At 35.9% G+C, this 22,500-nt stretch overlaps 1 protein-coding gene across 1 annotated transcript in view; it reads right to left on the minus strand.

The window, feature by feature from the left end:
* LOC135219386 (lachesin-like) overlaps positions 1-22,500 on the minus strand; it is a 158,487-nt gene that overhangs the window by 43,703 nt on the left and 92,284 nt on the right. The window contains exons 2-4 of the mRNA XM_064256117.1: positions 19,710-19,870; positions 18,986-19,063; positions 16,853-16,985 (exon numbers count right to left, since the gene is read on the minus strand). Of these exons, the coding sequence (XP_064112187.1) occupies positions 16,853-16,985; positions 18,986-19,063; positions 19,710-19,870 (372 nt within the window). The remainder of the gene's footprint in view (positions 1-16,852; positions 16,986-18,985; positions 19,064-19,709; positions 19,871-22,500) is intronic.

Below are 22,500 nucleotides of genomic sequence, written 5' to 3' on the forward strand. Positions count from 1 at the left end.
TCGCTGTGGTGTTGTCTTGTCCGGCAATAACTGTAACGACTTCGTTGCAATCCAGAAAACAAGTAAAAAATTAAAAAATTGTGCCGAAGTTTCTTCGGCGCAATCGAGTTTTCTGTATGAGTCGCAGCCCATGAAGTGTTTCAGCCACGGCCCAGTGGTGGCCTGCTACAGCGTTGTCAGACGCACGATTATGGCTAACTTTAACCTTAAATAAAATAAAAACTGCTGAGGTTAGCGGGCGGCAATTTTGTATGTTTGATGATTGGAGGGTGGATGGTCAACGTACCAATTTGCAGCCCTCTAGCCTCAGTAGTTTTCAAGATCTGGGCGCGGACAGAAAAAGTGCGGACGGACAGAGAAAGCCATCTCATTAGTTTACTTTTCCTTTTACGGAAAAACTAGAGCAATAATAGAACTCAGACGAGCCAATCCAGGCAAAATCGCCCTCTCTTCTTTAAGATGGCCCTTTGTTCGTTGTATCTATATCTGTGGTACTCAGACTCTGAGAGTAATTTATGGACGCATTAAATGCCCTTGCATATCATGAAAAGGATAGTATGAAGCAATTTTCTGGATGATTTATGCGCTCCTTAGAATAGGGCGGTAGAAGGCTAGCTGTAAATTCTATTTAATTGCATAATTAGGACACAAGAAAATGGTAAATATGTCCTTGTCTGATGGACTGTAATGTGTAATACGGCAATGTTTGAATATTAAGGGTGGTTTCTTCGTAGTAATCCATTGCCTCCGGTATCACAAAGTACTAGACTCTCAACGTATATATTGTTTCAGCGAGTACTGTATCGAGTTCCAATATAAGTATTACTGAGAAACAGACACAGTTTCCTCATCAGCAGTTGAATTTTATGTGTATATGCTGGTTATTTTCCTATACGGAACGCTCTATAAAACGTCAGGCTGGTCTTCCGTTTTGCTCTAGACTCCCACCAAATTCTACTTTTTAAGGTCTCCCAAAGAGGTTTTTTTTAATTATTTTTTTTTACTTTTTTAGCTCTCCGAGAGAGCTTATTATTATTATTATTATTATTATTATTATTATTATTATTATTATTATTATTATTATTATTATTATTATTATTATTAGCAAACTTACCCATCTACGATGGGTGATAAAATACGGGTGCAGAAGTGAAAAATTCATATGTTCTATTTGTTCAGCAATATTAAAATAAGGGCGATTTTTATACATACCTACTATAGAAACTCTTTGTACACAATATTATCAGTTTGTCCACAACTTAATTTCAAGTTGGCAGAGTCAGTTGCTCTGCTCATTGCCAAATACAGTTGGCCATGCGTGAACATGGGTGACGGCAGAAACACGCCAGCACGATCCAAAGTCTGGCCCTGCGACTTGTTTGCAGTGAATGAGAAGGCCAGGTTGATGGTAAACTGCCTGCACCGTAACTAGAACGGAAACTGATTGTCCGAAGGCATCAGAGGAATCTGGGGGATGAACAGATGTTTGCCGGTGTGAGGGCCCGTTGCTATCACTGCTTTGATGACGTGGGAGTTTAGCTCCATAACGGTGTACCTCGTTCCGTTGCAATGTCCATTGGCAGGATCGAAATTCCAAAGCAACATTACCAGGCAGTACTTCTTCAACGTTATTTTGTGCACTGGCAGTCCCGATGGATTTAAGTCATTGAAAAAATCTTGCGGATATTAATGATAATTTTCATCTTCTATTGTGTCCGAGCTGAAATATTCGCGACTTTCTCCTGGGAAGTTGTACAGAAATTATGTATGAAAGATTGTAAAGTAACTAAGGCTACGGGAATAACCAGCCTTGTTTCACCGCCAGAAACATCTCCGTTTCAGGGAATCCCTTCTCACCCCCACCCCCTACAAAAGAGGGGGTTAGGTTGGATGAAACCCCATCATAAACCATCTTAGGGGTCCCCACCATAACCCTGCCAAGTTTCATGCCCATCTGACCAGCCGTTTGGCCGTGATTGAATGACAGACAGACGGACATTACGCCCATTATAGTATGATTATTATTATTACTTTTTTAGGTCTCCGAGAGACCTTTTAATTTTTTTTAGGTCTCCGAGAGAGCTTATTATAATTTTCTTTTTATTACTTTTTTAGGTCTCCGAGAAAGCTTATTATTATTATTATTATTATTATTATTATTATTATTTTACTATTTCAGGTCTCCGAGATAGCTAATTTTTAAAATTATTTTTTATGCTTTTTTAGGTCTCCGAGAGAGCTTATTAATATTTTATTTTTAAGGTCTCCGAAGGAGCTTATTATTATTATTATTATTTTACTTTTTAGGCCTCCCGAGAGAGCTGTTTTTTTTCTCTCTTTCTTTTTTTGAGCTTTCTGGCTTTTTTAGGTCTCCGAGAGAGCTTATTATTATATTTCTTTTTACCTTTTAGGCCTCCCGAGAGAGCTTAATTTTTTTTTGGCTTTTCCACTCAATATCTAATTCAATCTTGTATCCTGTTTTCTTGAAAGCAATGTCAGTTGTGAGTTCACTTAGCTCCATAAATTACTATGGATAAACGTCCGGCCGAGATACTCTTAAAAGACTGTGCTTTTGAGGTTGGTTTACGTAAAAGAGGAGAACTTGGTCTCGTTTGCCTTTATCATTAATGGCAAGAGTTTGTTCTAGTTGAATTCAGCATTCCTATAAAATTTTCACTAGAATTCTTACAAGATTCAGGAGCTCCTGTTGTTACGTGATGTTAGGAAAGTCTCCGTCGATGTCTTACATAGAATACGAAAGAATAGAACGTCCGGCGTATGCGTCACACCTGTCAGAAATCCTCTCCTGGGGATCAGTAGGTTAAAAGAAAGAGAGAAAAAAAGACTGTTCAGGTAGGGGAGAGTCAAACAAAGCACCAAATGTGGACGCAAGTGATGAATTTCATTTCTGTTATTAGTATGTTAATTTTGATTTTCAGCAAATTCAGTCTTTCATAAGTTAAAAGCTAGGACTTTTCATGGTCCAAAGAATTTGACCCTCCTTTCCATCAGTGTACTGTTGAGAGAATAAGAAGAAAACGGCAGACTGACCCCAGGTTATGCTATTAGGATGATTTCTAGCATGAATAGGAACTTAATTTCTCCCTTTTCGTGAAAGTGTTCCTGAAGTTACCCCCCCCCCCCCCCCCCGCGGCTCAAATACTAAAATAAGTAGAGAGGCTCATCTTTTTTCTTTGGACTTTGCAATATAAAAGTTGCCCCATAAATAAACAACGAGAGACTGATGTGAAAACTTTCGTTGATATCGTATTCTGTTCTATACTACACAAGTCGCAACTCAGTACCAGACCATCCAACAATCTCATCTGTCAGGGAAAAAAAATCCTCTCAGCTTTAGTCACATTAATTCCAAGAAATTGTATGATGAGGGTTTGACTGCATCTGGGGAGTGCAAATGTCAGAGGTTATTTTTAAGAGGAAGAGAAGCGGACCATTACCAACATCTTACGATTGTGTTTAAAGTCGTTTTTTTTTTTTGTATGTCATGATCTTACGCTCGGTTTCACCAAGCTATTTCTTTCCTCGTTCATCAGCATAATCGTGGACATTTTGCTCACTCGGTGATGAGTTTCCTTTAGTTAATCTTGTCTTTTGTCGGGTATTCAAATGTGACCAAACGTTTTGATCGCCCCTCTAACCTCATCCTTCAACTTTAATGCTCCTTCTATCCCCAGCTCAGCGGTGCATAAAAGTACAAAATATAACGCTTTGAAATACTGACTTAATTTGTGATATCATACTACGGATAAAAAGAGAGAGAGAAAGAGGGAGAGAGATGGTTTGGGGGGTCCTATGAACAGAGAACATGATTCCAGTGAGAACAAAGGACCTTGATTATCCCTTATCTTTTAAGCTGTCAAGAATCAGTTGCATCAGATATGACTTCCATTCAAAAGCTTGAAAACGCTTTGTTACTGAAACCTTAGATGTCCTGGGGCTCTTTTTTTCTTTTTGTAGCTGATTACTTTTTTTATTCTGCAAACGGAGGGTGTGGTGCGATTTGAACTAAGCTTCATTTGCACCCGAATATTAAGGAAATTTTCTCGAGATATATACTCCTTCATAACAATGACACCGCTCTGTAAAAATGGCATAAACTCTGTGGTGCATTTGTCGTGCATTTATGAAGGATATTAGTCAAGTTTTTGCTTAGAATCAGTATTATATGAATAGGGTAAGTGTAAAATATTAATTTCTCGTGCTGCGCATTCGTGCAATACATACTAATGGGAATATTCTTGTGATGAGCAAAGTTTAATCTGAAATAAGGAAATGCGATTATTCAGAATTAGAAAAGGAAACACGATTGAATAGAAAAGAAATGTTTTACGTTACGCAATTCTTTTAATTGTTCATTTTACTTCTGCCGTGTACTTAATCGGAACTACTCCAATAAACACTTATTTCTTTTTTTATCAGGCTTTTTCTCGCCATTTTTATTTAAGTCTCTCAGGAGTGATGGAAGTCAAATGTCGCTCCCCAGAGAGGTTATGTGATTATAAGTAACTGCACAGGATATAACTCTACGTCATTTAATTTGCATATAGTCTTCTACGTCATTTAATTTGCATATAGTCTTCTGTGTTATTATTATTATTATTATTATTATTATTATTATTATTATTATTATTATTATTATTATTATTATTATTATTATTGATTATTATTATTACTTATTATTTTAAAAAATAGCTACTATTACGGCATTTATTTTTTAAAGAGTTATCTGCAACCCTCTTATAACCTTCTTTTTTGTTAACCTGTGGCTGCTGAAAAGAACCTTATAAGACGTGTAGGGAAGACTACAAAAATTAAATGTTATAGGTGCAGTTACTATATTCAGCACTACTGCCCTCAGAGGTCTCCTCCCGTATTACTATGATTATTATTATTATTATTATTATTATTATTATTATTATTATTATTATTATTATTATTATTATTGTTGTTGTTGTTGTTGTTGGTGTGTTGTTGTTGTTGCTTTGCTGGAGTTCATGCTGTGTCTGTTTCTGTCAGAAGGCAATTTTCAAATAAAAGGTGAAATTTATTGTAAGTCTGGAGAATTTATCTTTTTACAATTCATCGCCCGGCAATTTCTAAAAGCCTTTTCTGTAGAAATGTCAGGTCTTGAGTAGCAAATCTGCGAAAGCACTTAGGGTGGGAAATTAACAGCTTCACAACATGGAGCCCAACGAGCACTTGTGCTAGTCATTGTTATTATTATTATTATTTTTTTTATTGGGAATGTGAATTCTTTATTTTCAGGCTAGATCAGCCTCTTAAGTCCTGAGATGTATAGGCTACCATCAGGTCAGTTGAAGCTGTAATATGGTTTTACCCCGTAGGATATTAGTGCCGTCAGTGTACCTCATGCGGGGCACTGTAGGCATTACTTGAGCTTTTTATGAGTCTACCTTCGGCCCCTAGCTGCAACCCCCCTTTCGTTTTTTTACTGTACCTCCTTTCATATTCTCTTTCTTCCGTCTTACTTTCCACCCACCCCTAACAATGAATTCATAGTACAACCGCGAGGTTTATCTCCCGCTACCCCTTTCAAACGTTTACTGTCAATTTCCGTTTCAACGCCGAATGACCTCTTAGGTCACAGTGCTTGGCCTTTGGCGTAAATACTATATTTAATTCGATATGTTTTTAATCAACAAATTAACATAGAATCGGGTCCTGTCTCCTTCTTAAGGTACTGATATCCTTGTCTGACTTCTGTAGTGACTGACAGGTAGGTGCACGAATGCACTCACACTCACACCCACAGACACACAAGCGTTCTCACACTCACAGTGTCAAACGTAGACAGGTAATCAGGATGGAATGTCCGACGCTGACACCTTTCACACAAGGTGAGGTGCGTATTAAACTGTGTTGAAACAAGGGCTTGGACACATCCAGAACGAGAAGCTGGCACTCGGGCTAATGCCTTTCAAAATATCTCAGAATCTTCATAAATTAGTTATTCTTTTATGAAGAATGCAACTGACAAGGCGTCCCTGCTCTTCTCGTTTTGATAGATCTACATTAGGCTAATTTTTTTTAGCGTATAAAATAATATCTCGGGGTCCGGAAGATGATTTCATTAGGAATGACTCGTAGAAGAAGCAATTTTTGAAATTCAGAATGACCCAGTAATGGGATTGTAGTTTCCTTATACTGAACACATACTCGAAAACCCAGCATACTGAATATATCTTGATTCCAGAATGATGAACAACAAACTACGAAATAAATATGTCAACAAAGAATCATTTCAGTAATGACAGAAATGAGTAATTAATTCAAGAACAACAGAACAATAATTAGCGAAGCAGGAAAAGAGAAATAACAGTTTTGGGGTAAAAGTCATCATGAGAATAAATACCCATATTTTCATCAAATCGAATGCATTTAGAAATGCTAGAGACAAATAATATGCCTGCTCGGAATTGTGTATTACAGCTATTCCCTAATTTTCAGCGTATTTGTACAATGCTTGTCTCCCTTTAGCAAGCACACGTCTGTGTTTACTTGCGTATAGAGAAATGCACGGGAAGGAGGGAAGTGTTCAGACTTTCGATCTCCTCTTCGGTAGTTGAATGTCAAACGTTCACAGACACAGACAAAAAATACAAATTGTCAGGAAAACCCTTCAAAGAATTCCCTCACTAACGTATTGATGCAATTATCTGAATCCTTTTAGGAGAACATCGGATCGTAATGGCTTCCAAAACTTTTTACTTGCATTACATGCATGAGCATCCTTTATAGCATATCGGGAGGAGGTCATGTTTGTTCGAATGACGATAAAGTTACATCAAAGTTTCCTCCGTCATGCTTTGTTGACTTTTCATAAATCTATCGCATCCCCACCTATATTACTTCTTGGGAACTCCCACGAAATTTGTAGGGAATTCTTAGATCCATGAATTGTAACAAATGTAAGTAGATATTGATGATATATTAACTGTGTTCGAGTATTCACATCCTTCGTGCATATGTGGAATGGATTGAGAGAGAGAGAGAGAGAGAGAGAGAGAGAGAGAGAGAGAGAGAGAGAGAGAGAGGCCGTACACACGTTTGCTCGCATGTTGCTCCTTCGTTAATTCATCATGTTTGAAACAAATTAAGCAGTGAAGTTCGAACCAAGTTATTGATAATTTGTATGGTTTTATGTGTGCAACCATAATCAGTTATAATGAGGGAAAATAATATAATTTACGAGCGTTCCATTTGGTTTAGCATGTAGGCGTACATGTTAATACAACAATTCATAAAAACCAGAAATGTCTGTTTGAAAGCTATATTATATCTATTGAATACTACGTTTTCTGTTAGGTATATGGTTTTTCTTCCGTAGACAATCGAGAGCAAAATAAAATCAGTGACTAATTATGTTTCTTGAAAGAAAATTGAACAAACCTGCAACAGCTATGCTTAACAATAATAATATAATTGTACAGCATTAAAATTAATTCATCTGTGCAGTGATCAGTTGCAAAAGAAAAATAAAGGAAACATTAGGGATTTTGCACCTTTTTGAATCATAGGAGTTGCTAAAAGAGAATTGTAGCGTAAGTGACATCTAATCTTGATGCCGTTTGGCTGGTTGTTACAGACTAACAAAGCTTCAAAATGAAAAGGAGTCTGATGGATGTTAATGAATGCTGATGATAAAGAATGAGGAAGGCCATTAAGCATGAAAGCCACTACTTTAAATATTGTAAATCATTCTTCATAAAGGATAATTGAATAAGGATCGCATCTGCATATTTTTATTGAGAGCATGGCCTTGGTATTTGGACTCTAGTTAATTCGGAAAACAGTGCTTGGAATTTTTTTTCCTTTTCATCTTATTTTGGTACATATTTGCCTAGGAAATAACAGAAAACCTCTGGTGTTTTTTTATTCAAATATATTCACAGCGCGGTAGGTGACACTGTTCCACTCTATTTCAGTGCAAATAGTGCTTTTTTCCCTTCTCTAAAATGAATATCTCTTTAAATCTCATGTATTCATGAAAGTAGTCCCTCGTTGCTACAACTGTTGATGTGAATAATTACTAATAATAAAACGCAAAAATACTTTCTATTCACTCGACTTTACGAATATAACTATTGTTTTAACGGTTTCCTTAATTCAAAGGGGAGGAGTTACTGCTTTGGCAAGGAACAAAAACTTGAGATATTTTGACATGATGGAGAAACTAAATTCCATCATGCTCAATATCCAGATCATTTTGTATGGTGGGGAAGTTTTTAATTAGTTTAAAGAAAGTTACCGGTTTAAAGATTATATGAACGTCCCTAATTTTGTAACGTTTCCCAAATGAATTTCAAAACATTTGAATAATAAAGAAAGTTCCTTGCAATCTTAAATTCTATGGGAAAACAACACATGAATGAAAAGAGACTGAGGACATCTACACTAAGCCTTCCTAATTACAGGTTATATATACATCCTGTAGAACATGTAAAGCCGCAGCTATAAAAATTTCGACTTCATTTGTGCAGTTTATTCTTTAATGATGATATCGTCAAAACAATGAGAGCTTGGTGTGATAAATGCTGCACATTTATATTTCAATAATCATTTCAGTTTTTGGAACTTAAAAATCATCGACAGCTTGCAAGGAAAATGAAAAGAGTAGAGCTATGTGACTTTATTATCATACAAAACATTTTAAACATATTATTAGCCATTCCCCCTCTTTTCACCTCTTAGACATACCTAGAATCTGTGGGAACGCTTCTCAAGTCTGTTTTTGACTGAACGAGACAACAGCCCATTACTTTCTAAAACTTAGTATTCGCGCATCCGAATGAATAGCTCAGCATCAGCTGCTGTGGACATTTTTTTTACGATTATTTAACTTATCTTCACATATGTCTCCTCTGAAAACTATTGAACACTGTCTTGAACGAAGACTCGTGTCGCTCATGTTAATCCGGAAATACTGATAAAAAGCAAAATACTTTTCAGAAATTACAGGTTACACTCCTGACGTATCCTGTAGAACAAATGAATTTTGATTCAATTTTCTTGGATGCACACGGGAAAGGTTTGAAAATACACGATGTATTTGATTATTTTTCTACGCTTTTAAAAACTGTAATTAGTTTCTCATTTTTATCGCTCAAGATTTTGATGGCGTTATAATTGAATCCCTGGATAAGAGAGGTCATATGATCGTGTTACTGTATCAAAGGGAGAAAATAAAGAAGTACTGGATCATCTGCTGGAGATAGCATGCTTTGTTTGTTCCTTGTGTTTCTCACACTCTGAAACTGGTACTTGGTGTCCACATAAACATCCGCTTAAGCAATTGATATCTTCGAGCTCTTTTGAACAATAATGGTATAGTGGTTAGTATCATGACAGGCGTCTCCCTCAGGGCGGTGAAAAATCACTGGCTCTGTATCATAATCAGTTACTACTGCAGTGTGGGTTGAAACCGTCATTCTTTGGAAACTTGAACGGCAAGCCAGTGGCTCCTGTGTGCTTGTTCCATGTGAATAGGTTTCATCTACTGAAATGATACTAATATTATTATTCTCAAGACGCTTGGTGCCTGATAGTTACAGCTACTGGTGCGAGTCTGGTCGTTGTGTACAAACGTCTATTTGTACCGGTAGTGTATGTATGATATGACGCACTTTTTAATATCAATAAAAGATCAAACTCATTTAATCAACCGATGTGGTGACTGATGTTCAGGAAATAGCAATGAGCTCAACTCTAGGAATCTAAATTCTTCTTCTTGCGGAATGTAATAATCATTGTACGTCAGTTCGCTCTTGGAATGACATTCTTTCTCCACTATTAGACACAACGTTCAGAGCCTTACCATCAAATATGGTGGGTGAAAGCGAGGTCTGGGAATTGGAAAAAAAAATTGAATTGTTTTATAATGGTCTTGAATGACAGAAAGTTATCTTCCTTATAAAGAGTTTCTGACAAGCATCTATAAGACGCAGTGGTTCCCAAACGTTTTCCGTCCGTTTCCCACTTTTCATACATGATACTTGTCCTTGACCCATCGCCCACCGACAAGCATAAACCTAAGTATGTATAAAATGTATGATTTTATACATACATATCCTAAGATTATGGCCCCCAGTTCGGGAACCAGTGTGTTAGAGCTTTCTTCAGGCGACAGACCGTGCAATTGTTCAGAGTTACGCTGACTGCACTACGGCATGCAAGTGCTGAAGAAGTTTCAGCATACTGGAAGTCGTAAAAATAAAGATAACTCAATCAACAGTGCTTAATGACACTGTCTGCTCTCAGAGTCATTTCTGCACCATAAAATGTCCATTACGAGATGGTTGAAGGATTTTCAGTGCCTAAAACTATAATATATACATATAACGTATACACACACACACACACCTGGCAGAAAGCAAAGGAACTTCCGAAATATCGATATTACATTTTTACATTCTTTAATTTTGCAGTATTATTATGTACGTTTTCATTATTTCGTAATTGATATTAATATATTCATTATATTATTTGTTATTTTAAACATTATTTAGCACTTCAGGCCCTTGCGTAAGTCTCTTGTACACATAGTCAATATTCAGCCAAGGCCACAGGAAAAATAAAAGAAGGCGTACCTTCTTTTATTTTTCCTGTGGCCTTGGCTGAATTTATTGTCACGCGCTATTTAGTGACATATAAGCAGTCAATATGACTATTTATCTTCTCTCCCAACCAGCCGGGGGAAATGACGTGTTCTGTATTCATAATTTTTTGTAGAAATGCAGATTTTAAAAGGTCACATGATGAAGAAAAAAAATTAATTAGCACTTGATAGCTCATCTCTTGGTAACAGGAGGAACTTGCACAGCTACAAGACAACAGAACCAATCAGTAGGCAGAGTGAGACAGCGGGAGAAAGCTGCCAACTATACCTTCAATCAAAAGCTTTGGTGCTGTTTGGAAACGATGTCCAAGCGGGTCTGTCTTTTGATGTCATATATATATAAGGAACTCCTTTATGAGTTGACTGATAAAGGGACTTGACAATAAGATAAAAACAGAATGATAAATAGTGCAGTTGTTTGTTTAGTCACCGAAATGGCAAAAATATTTGAGTGAGCTAGAACAAGAGAAGAGACCCGAGAGACACGAGAGTCGAGACTTGTAAAAGGTGCTCGTAGTTGGTGTACTGTGCTCTGTGAGGTTTCCAAGTTCTCTGTGTTTTGCCTAATTGCAGCGAATACCAATTATTTATAGAAATTAGTGGGAAATCAGCTACATAAACATTAACCATCACTCCAGAAGTCATGAAAACTTTGGATTGCCCTTTTAACGTGTTGATGACTAATCACACTATTTTGTGCTCTGTTGTCAAGCAGCCTTTACCTCCTCCAGACGATGGTGAGTGTTGCTAGAGTAATTATTAATCGAGTAAATTTTTTTGGTAGATCTAGGTAATAACTCTGCATTGATTATTTCTTTGGAAATTACAGTTTCCTATAGTATTTGGGTTGCTTATCAAGAATTTACCGTTTTTTTGGGGGGGTAGGGGGCTGGTCGACTGTAATTAACCCCCAAAGGTTAGTATTAAACATGGCGAAATACATCTGACATCCCAATCCCTCGTGGCTTTCGGATTCGCTGGATTCGCTGGACGGTGCGGAGTTGTTTCTCAGAAATGCCTTAAGGATTTTTAATGTTTTATTATCATCAAGGCGTGATGCTTAGATTTGTTTATCAGATTGGCACTAATATATGATTGCATATTTTGGTCAATATCGCTCGAACAAATGAAGAATGATTGTGATTTTAGCGCATGAGGCAGACAGAGGCTGTGGAGGAAGCCAATTGCGTCAGAAAGAAAACCTTAACTGTTAAGTGATATTTCACTTAACAGTTATATTCCAATGCATCCTTTTTTATGTGTATATTAAAATTTTGTGGAAAAGAAGTATGGTTGAACTGCATTACTGCATTTAATTACCCGAACCTTTCGTCAGATCTCCCACGTAAATTGATAGGCGGTTGGCCTGAATTATTCTTAAGTGCATTGGACTCATAGGTTTACGAAGCTCTTATTTTTCACCTTATTGGCTCCTTTACAGTGATTACTGAATTTTTGACTACGTAGTATATCGGCGTTGATGAGATATATATATTTACCCTTATGAGAATTAGGTGTAGAATAGTTGTCGAGGACGTGAGTTGATCACAGATTTCATCTTTCCCCGTTTCACAGTGTTCATTCTCCAGTCCCGAAAACGTGCTCAAAGTTATGTTATATATATATATTATATATATATATATATATATATATATATATATATATATATGTGTGTGTGTGTGTGTGTGTGTGTGTGTGTGTGTGTTTTTTTGTGTGGTATAGTATATATATATATATATATATATATATATATATATGTTTGTGTGTGTGTAAAAGGGACCGAGGATGAATAAAATAATAACTAAATGATCACAGGAAATTCGCCGACAATACATAGTTTTTTTAATGGCCGCCAGAGGCTTGTGCATCTATACAGTACTGTTCTTGCAGGAATGCAAGTTGTCAAATGGAGAAAGTATGTATGAATAATTAAATTTTCACCTTATTTTTCCAATAAAGTGAAGTGATAATACCAGGAATAATTTAATGCACTAATGGTTTCGCTTGCCATTAGAGGTAGATTTCCATTATCAGATTCATATAACTTTTATCTTCATTAGTTTTATAGGGAAAATTACTTCGTAGGTAAATGTATTTTATGAAGGTAATGTTCCATGCAGTTTTACCCAATGTAAATTTATCGGATCATTTCTAGATAGTAGTTCCTCGTTGGATGAGTGGTTTATGTGCTTGCCAACGAATTTGTTTCTTGTGACTAGAAATTAGTTTCTCGATATAATGTGGTTCGGATCTCACAATAAGCTGTAGGTCCCGTTGCTAGGTAACTAATTGGTTCCTAGCCACTTAAAAATATCTAGTCCTTCGGGACAGACCCAGAAGAGCCGTTAATCAGCTCAGTGGTCTGGTTAAGCTAAGATATACTTAACGTTTTTTCTAGATAGTGACCCGCAAGGGTTTTAACCCGGTATGTATACATCTTTGCGGCGTGTTCAGTACAATCCCGTTGGGGATGACGGTAAAAACATGAAACAAAAGATTGTAAGTATTTAAAGGATAATGACCCCAAAGAAATATTAGTCCTGGTTAACGACCCCCGAACTTTGCTGGGCGTCACTATTCAGGAGAGATCCAATTTACCTGCCATAGAGTGAAATCTGTTGCTAAAATACAGTAATGGCTGCTTTGATGTCAGTTGTCAATAAACCGGCATATGGATGAAGTTATACGCATAACCATGAAACTAAAAAGTGAAACAAACATTATATTTCTGGACACATATAGTAAAATTCCACGTAATGGAGAGGAACAAGGGTATCACCCCTGTTTAAACTAAGATTCTTCTTTATTTTCTTATCGTAATATTTGATTCCTCGTAATTTACTTTTCATGCTAATGTTTCCGATTTCTTAAAGCCTGTTTTCGAGAAAAAATATCCCAAGTCAGTATTTTTATTGACAATGTTTTCTTATTTCTTTTACTCATGACTCTTGTATTACCCATTCGGTGCGATCATTCATAGGAATAAAACCGTCCTGATGAATCGGTGCCTCAAGTTTATGATCAGGAAGTAAAAAAATTATAGCTTGTGTTCCAAGTAAGTGACTTCATTTTCCATTATTCCCCGAGTTTGAGGCACTACATATGCAATACACACTGAAAGCTATTTTTAGTACTGAAACAAAGCAATCTCAATTAATCGAAGCGCAAAATTTATGATCAGAAAGAAAAAATAAGTGATTTTATTATTTTTTTTTACTCAGCTTGATTCGTTTCCCATGAATTATTCATTCGTTATGATACTGGAGCAAAATAGTCTCTATATTTTCGATAAAAATGCAAAAATGTCAAAGCCATTGTATTTATTTTGCATATTTTATTCCTCATGACACATTACTCCTGGAATGCCCTTGATTTCTCAGGGGTTGTTTACTAATGAAGAGTAAATATTGCTAATTTGCTAAACTCATTTGTACTCATTTGACTCGTAACTCATGCACAAATCATGTAGGTTTTTAACATCATAGCAAAATTAATGTTGTATAACCTCTAGATATTTAAAAATGGTATCTATGGTGCATCGCTATGCCGTGACCGGCGATGATGACTTAGAAGACACAATAATGTATATGAGACTATATTGTTCAAAATAAAAAATTTAAAAAAACGGGGAGCTTTCAACCAGTCCTTTTCAGCCAACTGAAGAAGAATGTTGTGCAAACTGTCGAAAGCTCCATGTTTTTTTAGCTTATTTATTTATTTTTTAAAGCACAGTTTCGTATACATTTTTGTGGCTTTTAACTCATCAAAAAATGGTATGTGTATGATTCTTGTGAACAAATCAGTCCAGTAACACTATAATGAATAAATTTCCACTAATCAAATATGGAGGTCATTCATTCTCATACTCTAAAGCCATCAGATCAATGGCAATAATACCAAGTGACGATTACCTTTAAATATGCATAACGAAACCCGTTTGAGTGCGGGGATATCTTCAGAGCTTTTAGAAATTCATAAGAACACCTAAAGGCATCATGAACAGATATTCTCCTAATTTATTGCCGTGTTTAGATGGTCAAGATTTGATACCTAAACATTTTTCCTAAAGTGTTTTTTTTTTTTTTTTTAAGAGTAGTCCGTAAGCGGATGGTGCTATGAGCGACTCGTAAAATGCATTGCATTACTCGTGCAAATGCAAATGCATTACTATAGGAGTGTGCATCGTCCCTTCGGCCCCTAGCTGCAGCCGCGTTTTGGCCTTTAATTGTTATCTATTGTCCACATTTGCTAACTATTAGTTCACAGTGCAACTGTAGGGTTTTCTCCAGTTCTCCAGATCGTTGTAGTTCAACACACTCATTTCCTTGCGCTCTTTATGTTGCCGTTTAACCACTCCAACTCACCCCCATGAACACGGAGTGATTGAGACTGCCTAAGTGCTCGGCTTTGTAGCCTAAAATTCCTGGTACATTCATCCATTCATTTTTTTATGGGTTGCTTCCAACGATACAGTCGTACCTTGTTGAATCGATAACAGATTACTGTATTGGATTTTCCAGAACTTTCAGTGTTTGTCCTGCATGAATGGTGCAATTAATCCTTGTTAAACTAATTAAACTGGGAGGATCTTCTTGCATGTTTAACAAATTCTTTATTGTTTGAACTTACTAAAACTCTCTCTCTCTCTCTCTCTCTCTCTCTCTCTCTCTCTCTCTCTCTCTCTCTCTCTCTCTCTCTCTCTCTCTCTCTCAAAAGAGTTTACGTGTGTACATCACTTTTTACGGAAGTTTCATTTATGTTGCTAAGTGTTCCGGAGGTAATTTTACTCGAAATGAAATAACGCACATTTCATGCTGTCAGCATAAATCTGGGCCACATAATAACAGTAATAAATGTTTATCATATATGCTAGGTTCCTGTTTTTTTCCATTTCATGTTCTAATGAAAATATTTTTTGTAAATGCATGTTTGTATATATATATATATATATATATATATATATATAAATATATATATATATATATATATCATAGTATAAAATATATATTATACTATGGTTTTAAGGGTAAATAGAAGCATGAAGGATTGAGTATTGAATATTAATATGGGCTACATTGAACCAGAATTTTTAGATTAATGGTTATTTGTAAGAAAAACTAACGGCTAACGATAAAAAGAAAGAACAGAAGTATGATACGTGAATCAATGAAGGTCGTAAGGTCTCTAAAAAAACGTTATGAGAAGCAGAGGAGAATGTATGTTAGCAAGAACGAGATAGTATGAAGGATTGCCAACTTAGATCTCCTTTATACATGAAAGACTAAAAGGCAGAGCAGACGAGATAAAATATTTACTTAATAAATGTGGACTGTGAGGGCTAGAAATGGTGGGAAGTACAGAGAAATGAAGAGGTGTAAAAATGTTAGTACGTACGATCGGGGGGGGAGGGGGGGGGGGGGAGAGATTTCGTCTCAAGGAGATAAGGTAGAGTAATGAGACTGAAATTTGTGTATATCTGGTCCGTCTTAAGAGATGCTGGCATAGAAAGACTTTTTAATCCAGCAGGCAAGAGGACGCTTGCATCATAAATTAGTCTTTTTGGGGCAGGGTGATGATGATGAAAATTGTGAGTTTTTTTCTGAATGTCTGATATTAGCAAGGAAGGAAGTTATGATGATGATAATGGTACGTTTTAATACTTTTGATATTAGCAAGGAAGTGATAATAATGATAATGGCACTTTTTAATACTTCTGATATTAGCAAGGAAGTAAGTTATAGTATATAATGATGATAATGGTATACGTTTTAATACTTCTGATATTAGCAAGGAAGGAAGTTATATATAATGATGATAATGGTACGTATTAATTCTTATGATATTTGCAAGGAAGGGAATGATAATGATGTGTTTTCTTTATTTAGATATAATAATAAACCTGAGTAGCCTTGAGCATACAGTTGACATTGCTGAAGATGATGATGTTGACGACGATATTATTTATTCAGTAATTACCCAATAATAACACTGACATGGTTGATAATGAATATATCAACACTGCAGGCGACAATGATTATGATACTGATGGTGTCCCTTTTTTACTTATGAATGATGACCCTGATTATAGCAATGATGAAGATGATGGTAATGAAAACTACTATTTTTATTGAAAAAAGATCCAGATGATAAAAATAATAATGATGCATATAACTATGATAATAATGATGTACTGACCGTCAACAGAGAGCTGTATAGGCAGGAATATCTTGGGGCTGGTGGAAACTTGGCACTCGTAAACTCCAGCATCCCGGAAAGTGACTGGATTGATTTCCAGGTGCCAGTCATCGCTGTCCTCCGGGTGGTAGACCTGGAAAAGTAAAGACGTATTCACTGACCTCTACTAGGTGTTAGATCCGATGTGGACTTGCAGACATCAATATAGGTTAATTTAGTCAATGTCCTCCGGGTGTGAGATGCCTCCCTTGTGGTAGACCTGATTAGGAAAAGACATTCGTGTCCATAACTTCATTAGCCGTTGCGCTCTGAGTGATAGATCTAAAATCAGGCTACTTTCCTTCCTCATACCGACCGCTATCCCTTTGCCAAAAGGTTTGTTGCCTCTATGCGTCTCCTCCAACTATTCCTACCGAGAGCGTCTTCCCCAAGTCAACCTAACCTTCTACCCTTAATGGGTTCCAGCCTAGCCCGCTGTATCCTTCCTCCTCCTCACTCATCCGTACCACATGCCCCAACTGTCTGTCTACTCCTGACATATCGGTAGCTTTTATCACCCCGGTAGAGGAAGACTCGTGTTGCTCTGGCTCTTAGTTATTTTTCTGCGCAAATCTTAATTATTTTCAGCAAACGACTATTCATTATGTTCTAAGAACCAGCTTAGGGTGAAGCAATACTGTGTAACTTCAGGCCATCAAGTACACTTCGGGATACCTGCCTTATGTCCGTAATTGGCTGTAAGCTCTTATTATACAAAGTAAAACTATTGTAATCGACAGAAAAGTAGTCGTTTACGTGACATCATTACCGAATTAATAGTCTACCCATTATTATTACTACTTGTGTCGCTATTTCTAAATATAAGGTTACAGCTTATTTTCACTTTACCTCCTTTTTTCGCTTATTCGAGGACAGAGCCTACAGAATGCTTTTTTGCTGTTGTTGTTGTTGCTGTTGTTTATTCTTGTAAGGGGGTATTAAAGGTCTATGGAAGAGCCTAAAAATGTCTGAAAAAGGTGTTTCACATCGAGTTAAAGACATAGGGATTTAAGGTTAGTAGTTTTATGCTTTATTTATTAGAAAAAAAATGTGAAAAATAAGTAATGTGCATGTTAAAAAGTACAAAATAATCATTTAAAATCAAATATAGCGTATTTATTTTAATTTTCTTTGGTGAAACAAGGCTCTATTTGACTGTAGATTTTAGCGCGTTTTAATTTACGTTAGAAGTTAGAAATATGCTTACAACTCATGCAAATGGGGAAATTCTTGCACGCATCCCGAATAAGCTGGAGGTTGGATCACTCTTTGTTTTTGTTTATCCTTATCATTCTGCAATTGACATCTGCTGAAGGATCATCCGCCATTATTTTCTTTTTATTCTTTTTATCAAGGAAAGGCTGCTTCATGCAGTTTATTCTTATTATTATATTAATGATTTCCTTGGCTGCCTTTCTGTGCCGCTTCCCTAGATATATGTATGGTGCGAATATTGTTATGGGTATGGAACGGATAAGTGGGTATGGAATGGATATGGGTATTTCACAGGTATGGGTACGGAACGGATATGGGTATGGGTATGGGTATGGGTATGGTACGGATATAGGAACTAGCAAGTGCGAGCGACAGCGAAAATCTGCTTAATATTATTATTATTATTATTGTCGTTGTTTCTTTTATAGTAATTATTTCTATCATTATCATTATTTAGGTTATTATAGCAACTTTTGATGCTTTTATATATTCTGTGGCCAACTGCCAGAACATTGCTAATTTTAATTTTTTTTGTTATTTTTCTTTGCGTAATTGCTATTGCTACAGTGATGCAGTTATTATTATTATTATTGATACAATAAAACCAGTACATTCATAGTATAACTGAAACCGTCATATAGTAATTCCTATTACAATAGTTTTATAGATTTTTTATTTGGACCAGTTCAAGACCAAATTGTGAGTTTTAATTCCGTCAGTCTTTTAAAAGAGACTTTGCATTAAATGCTGTGACACAAGGTCGCTTAGTGAATTCACTTATCACAGCTCTGATAATAAATTAGCGAATATTTGCTCTGGTAATATGCAACGCCTGAGCAAAGGCTGATAATTTTTTTTTCTTTTTTTTTTTTTACATACCTTAAACCGGTCGTCTGTCGTGTAGGTGAAAATGTTCACAGTTAGGATGTGTAGATCACGCTGTCGAATCCACGAGACCTGGTGAAAAAGGGAAAGGAACTCTTGTTTATTTTTTTTATCTCAATCGTCATTTACTGATTTTTTGGGATCAGTCATTGTTAATAAATTAATTATTTTCAATTGCGTTTCGCCCCTCACTCTTGCTGTGTATGAACTAATCACGCATAATCTGTTTTCGAGAAAGGGTTTCTCATTAAATAAGAACTTGAGAATGGATGCTGTTGAATAGACACAGTTTATTATAGATATGAAAATGGCTCAAAATAAAGTGATATATTTCATGCGGAAGAAACATCTTAGACTTCTTTCCCACACGTTGTTAAAAATAGAATCATTACCTTCTTGGCTTTTTATCTTATTAATGGAAATTAATTCAAGTGTATAAGATAATCTTTCAAGCACTTGTTTATAATAACAATTCTGTAGACATTCAAGAATCTAAAAAGTTACATTCATACCCACTTTTATTTTCATCTTGTATCTCAATACTGGAAAGAATCCACCTGTGGAAAACCTTTGCAAACATGTTTTATTTGAAGGATATTGTTTATATATAGTGACACTCAAGAAATAAAACCAGAAAATAACTCATGATTACACGTTCATTCTCTCTCTCTCTCTCTCTCTCTCTCTCTCTCACTCTCTCTCTCTCGAACCAACTCACATCTTTTTTATCCAGATTGATGACGGTGCAGGGCAAGATAGCCTGCTGGCCAACCATGGCTGTGACGTTGAGGGGGTTGTCGTCGTCGAACCTGGCCGTGTCCGTGTTCGGCTTTCCCCAGGTGATCTCTTGTTGTTCCACGTTCCCCACACTCTGGCTCCCTGCAGGAGATTAAAACATGAACGAAATGGGCATGATATCGGAGGAGATAAAGCTGCCATAGAAGACAGAGAAATCATCATATATCGAAACAGAAAAAGAAAAATCCGCTCAGTCCTGCGTGCGAGAGTGAGGAGGAGGAGGAGGAGGATGAGGAGGAGTCTATTTCAGCTAAAGAAAAATGCATCCGACTCCGACTGATAAATGCGCGCATGAGCCCAGATAAATTCTTATCCGCCGTCGTGGCGCACCGAGCGCATTTTTCTCCCCGGCAAATGTTCGGGGCTCTGAGCGGTAAAGAAGACATTCTTCATTCCATTCCCATTTGGATTTTCAAAGGATATATCGGTTAAAATTGCATCCAAAAGATATTGGGAAATCGAAAAGTTAAGCGTGTATTGTATTGTCGCGGTATTTCCATGGGCGAAATGGATAGATATTTCAGGGCATAAACACTGATATACAATACGGCGCCTGTCGTTTCTAGTGAGTGAGCTGTTGACTCTGAGAGAATTGGTGATTGGGTTGTAAGAGTCCTTCTCTCGTTGTTTGTTGTTAGTCTGCCAATTTATTCTCTTTGTGTTAGTGCGAATATCGAAATGTCTGAAAGGTTTTAAGGCCATCTGTAGAGACAGAGGGGAGGCTGGGCTTTGGGGGGGAGGGTTGGGGGCTGCCTATCACTTGTACTTCTCACTCGTCTAGGTTAAGTAGAATCGATCGTTCATAGCAATCATGTAAACAGAGAAATATAACTGAGATATATTACGATTTGCAATTCTCACAAATGCAACCGTAAATACCTGGTTATTAGAAAAGTACTTTATGAGGATCAGTGTATTCTAGCTACGTCTATGATAACGGTGACTTTGACAGATGTACCTAAGAAACAAAGCAAGTTATTTGCATCAGCTGAAGATCTTCCCAAGAAGAAAAATGGAATTTACAACACAATTTAAGTTATTTATAAAAAAGTTAAGCATGTCATAATTTAACCAGACCACTGAGCACCGAGCTGATAAACAGCTCTCCTAGGTCTGGCCCGAAAGATTAGATATTATTATGTTCCTAGGAACCAACTGGTTACCTAGGAACGGGACCTACAGCTTATTGTTGGATCCGAACCACATTATATAGAGAAATGAATTTCTAATCACCAGAAATAAATTCCTCTGGTTCCATGTTATTTATAATAAATCAAGTTTCTTCATCTCATCGATTCAGCCATGAGCTGATATCCAACAGCCTCGTGAATCATCTTACGTGCAGACGGTTGTGTATGTTTATATTTATGTAAATGCTTAAGAAGAAAGATAAAAAAGAATTAATAATGGCTATTAACCACAAGAATTCTTTGCAGTATTTTCAGAACGCCTTTGAGGCTCTTCCTTTCATTCTTGCTTACACATAGCTAGAGATACAGTTCTCTCAACGAGCGTTATATGATGCTTTTCTAACAAAATAATTCGTCTCTCGCGTATTTGAATTATAAGTGTAATCGCCATCGGTACCCGACTCCTATTGTTATGTAACGTTACGTGCACAAAATACCCTTGTCCATCTATACTACATTCTGCTATGATCAAAAGATCATTCGAATTTGTCCCGCATATATTATACGATATCCCGAACCAAGCTCTCAAAGGGAATTGAAAGTAACTTAGGAGCTGCAAAATTTTCCGTAGTTGCCGTTATTTGCTCCTAATTCTCTATTCATGAGAATTCCGTGCAAGGGATAGAAAAGAGGCGGAGAAAGAAGAAATATGGAGGCTGAACCGTCGACAAAAGCGCGAATAGGAGAGGAAAGAGGCTGGTTGGAGTGAGGCATTGTTAAAGATTTAAGTCAACAATATGCAAGTCTGCGGTAATTGCCTTCTTATGCTTGATGGATTATGGCGCATTGGAAACTGGTGGAAGATGGATTGCCAAATATGATATAGTGGCTTTGTTAGGAGGTCTCTCTCTCTCTCTCTCTCTCTCTCTCTCTCTCTCTCTCTCTCTCCTCTCTTTCTCACTCTCACACACACACACATTAGTATTTCATAAGGCACTGTATTTGGTTTGAAAATTTCGTTGTAAGGGTAATTTCTAAACCTAACGTGCTTCACGATTATATTGATGGTGGCTTATATATCTATATATATATATAGATATATATATATATATATATATAGATATATATATATATATATATTTATATAGATATATATATATAGATATGAGATATATATATATAGATATATTATATATATTATAATATATATATATAATATATAGATATATATAGTATATATATATAGTATATATATAGTATATATAGTATATATATATATATATATATATATATATTATATATATAAATATATATATCTATATAGTAGATATATATACATATAATCTTATATATAATATATAAATAAATAATATATATATATATATATATATGTGTGTGTGTTTATATATTATATATATATATATATATATATATATATATATATATATATATGTATATATATGCATTATATATATATATATATATATATTATATATATACGTATATATATATATATATATATATATATATATAATATATATATATATATATATATATATATATATATATATATATATATAT

The sequence above is a fragment of the Macrobrachium nipponense genome, chromosome 1 (genome assembly GCF_015104395.2).
Source record: "Macrobrachium nipponense isolate FS-2020 chromosome 1, ASM1510439v2, whole genome shotgun sequence".
NCBI lineage: Eukaryota > Metazoa > Arthropoda > Malacostraca > Decapoda > Palaemonidae > Macrobrachium > Macrobrachium nipponense.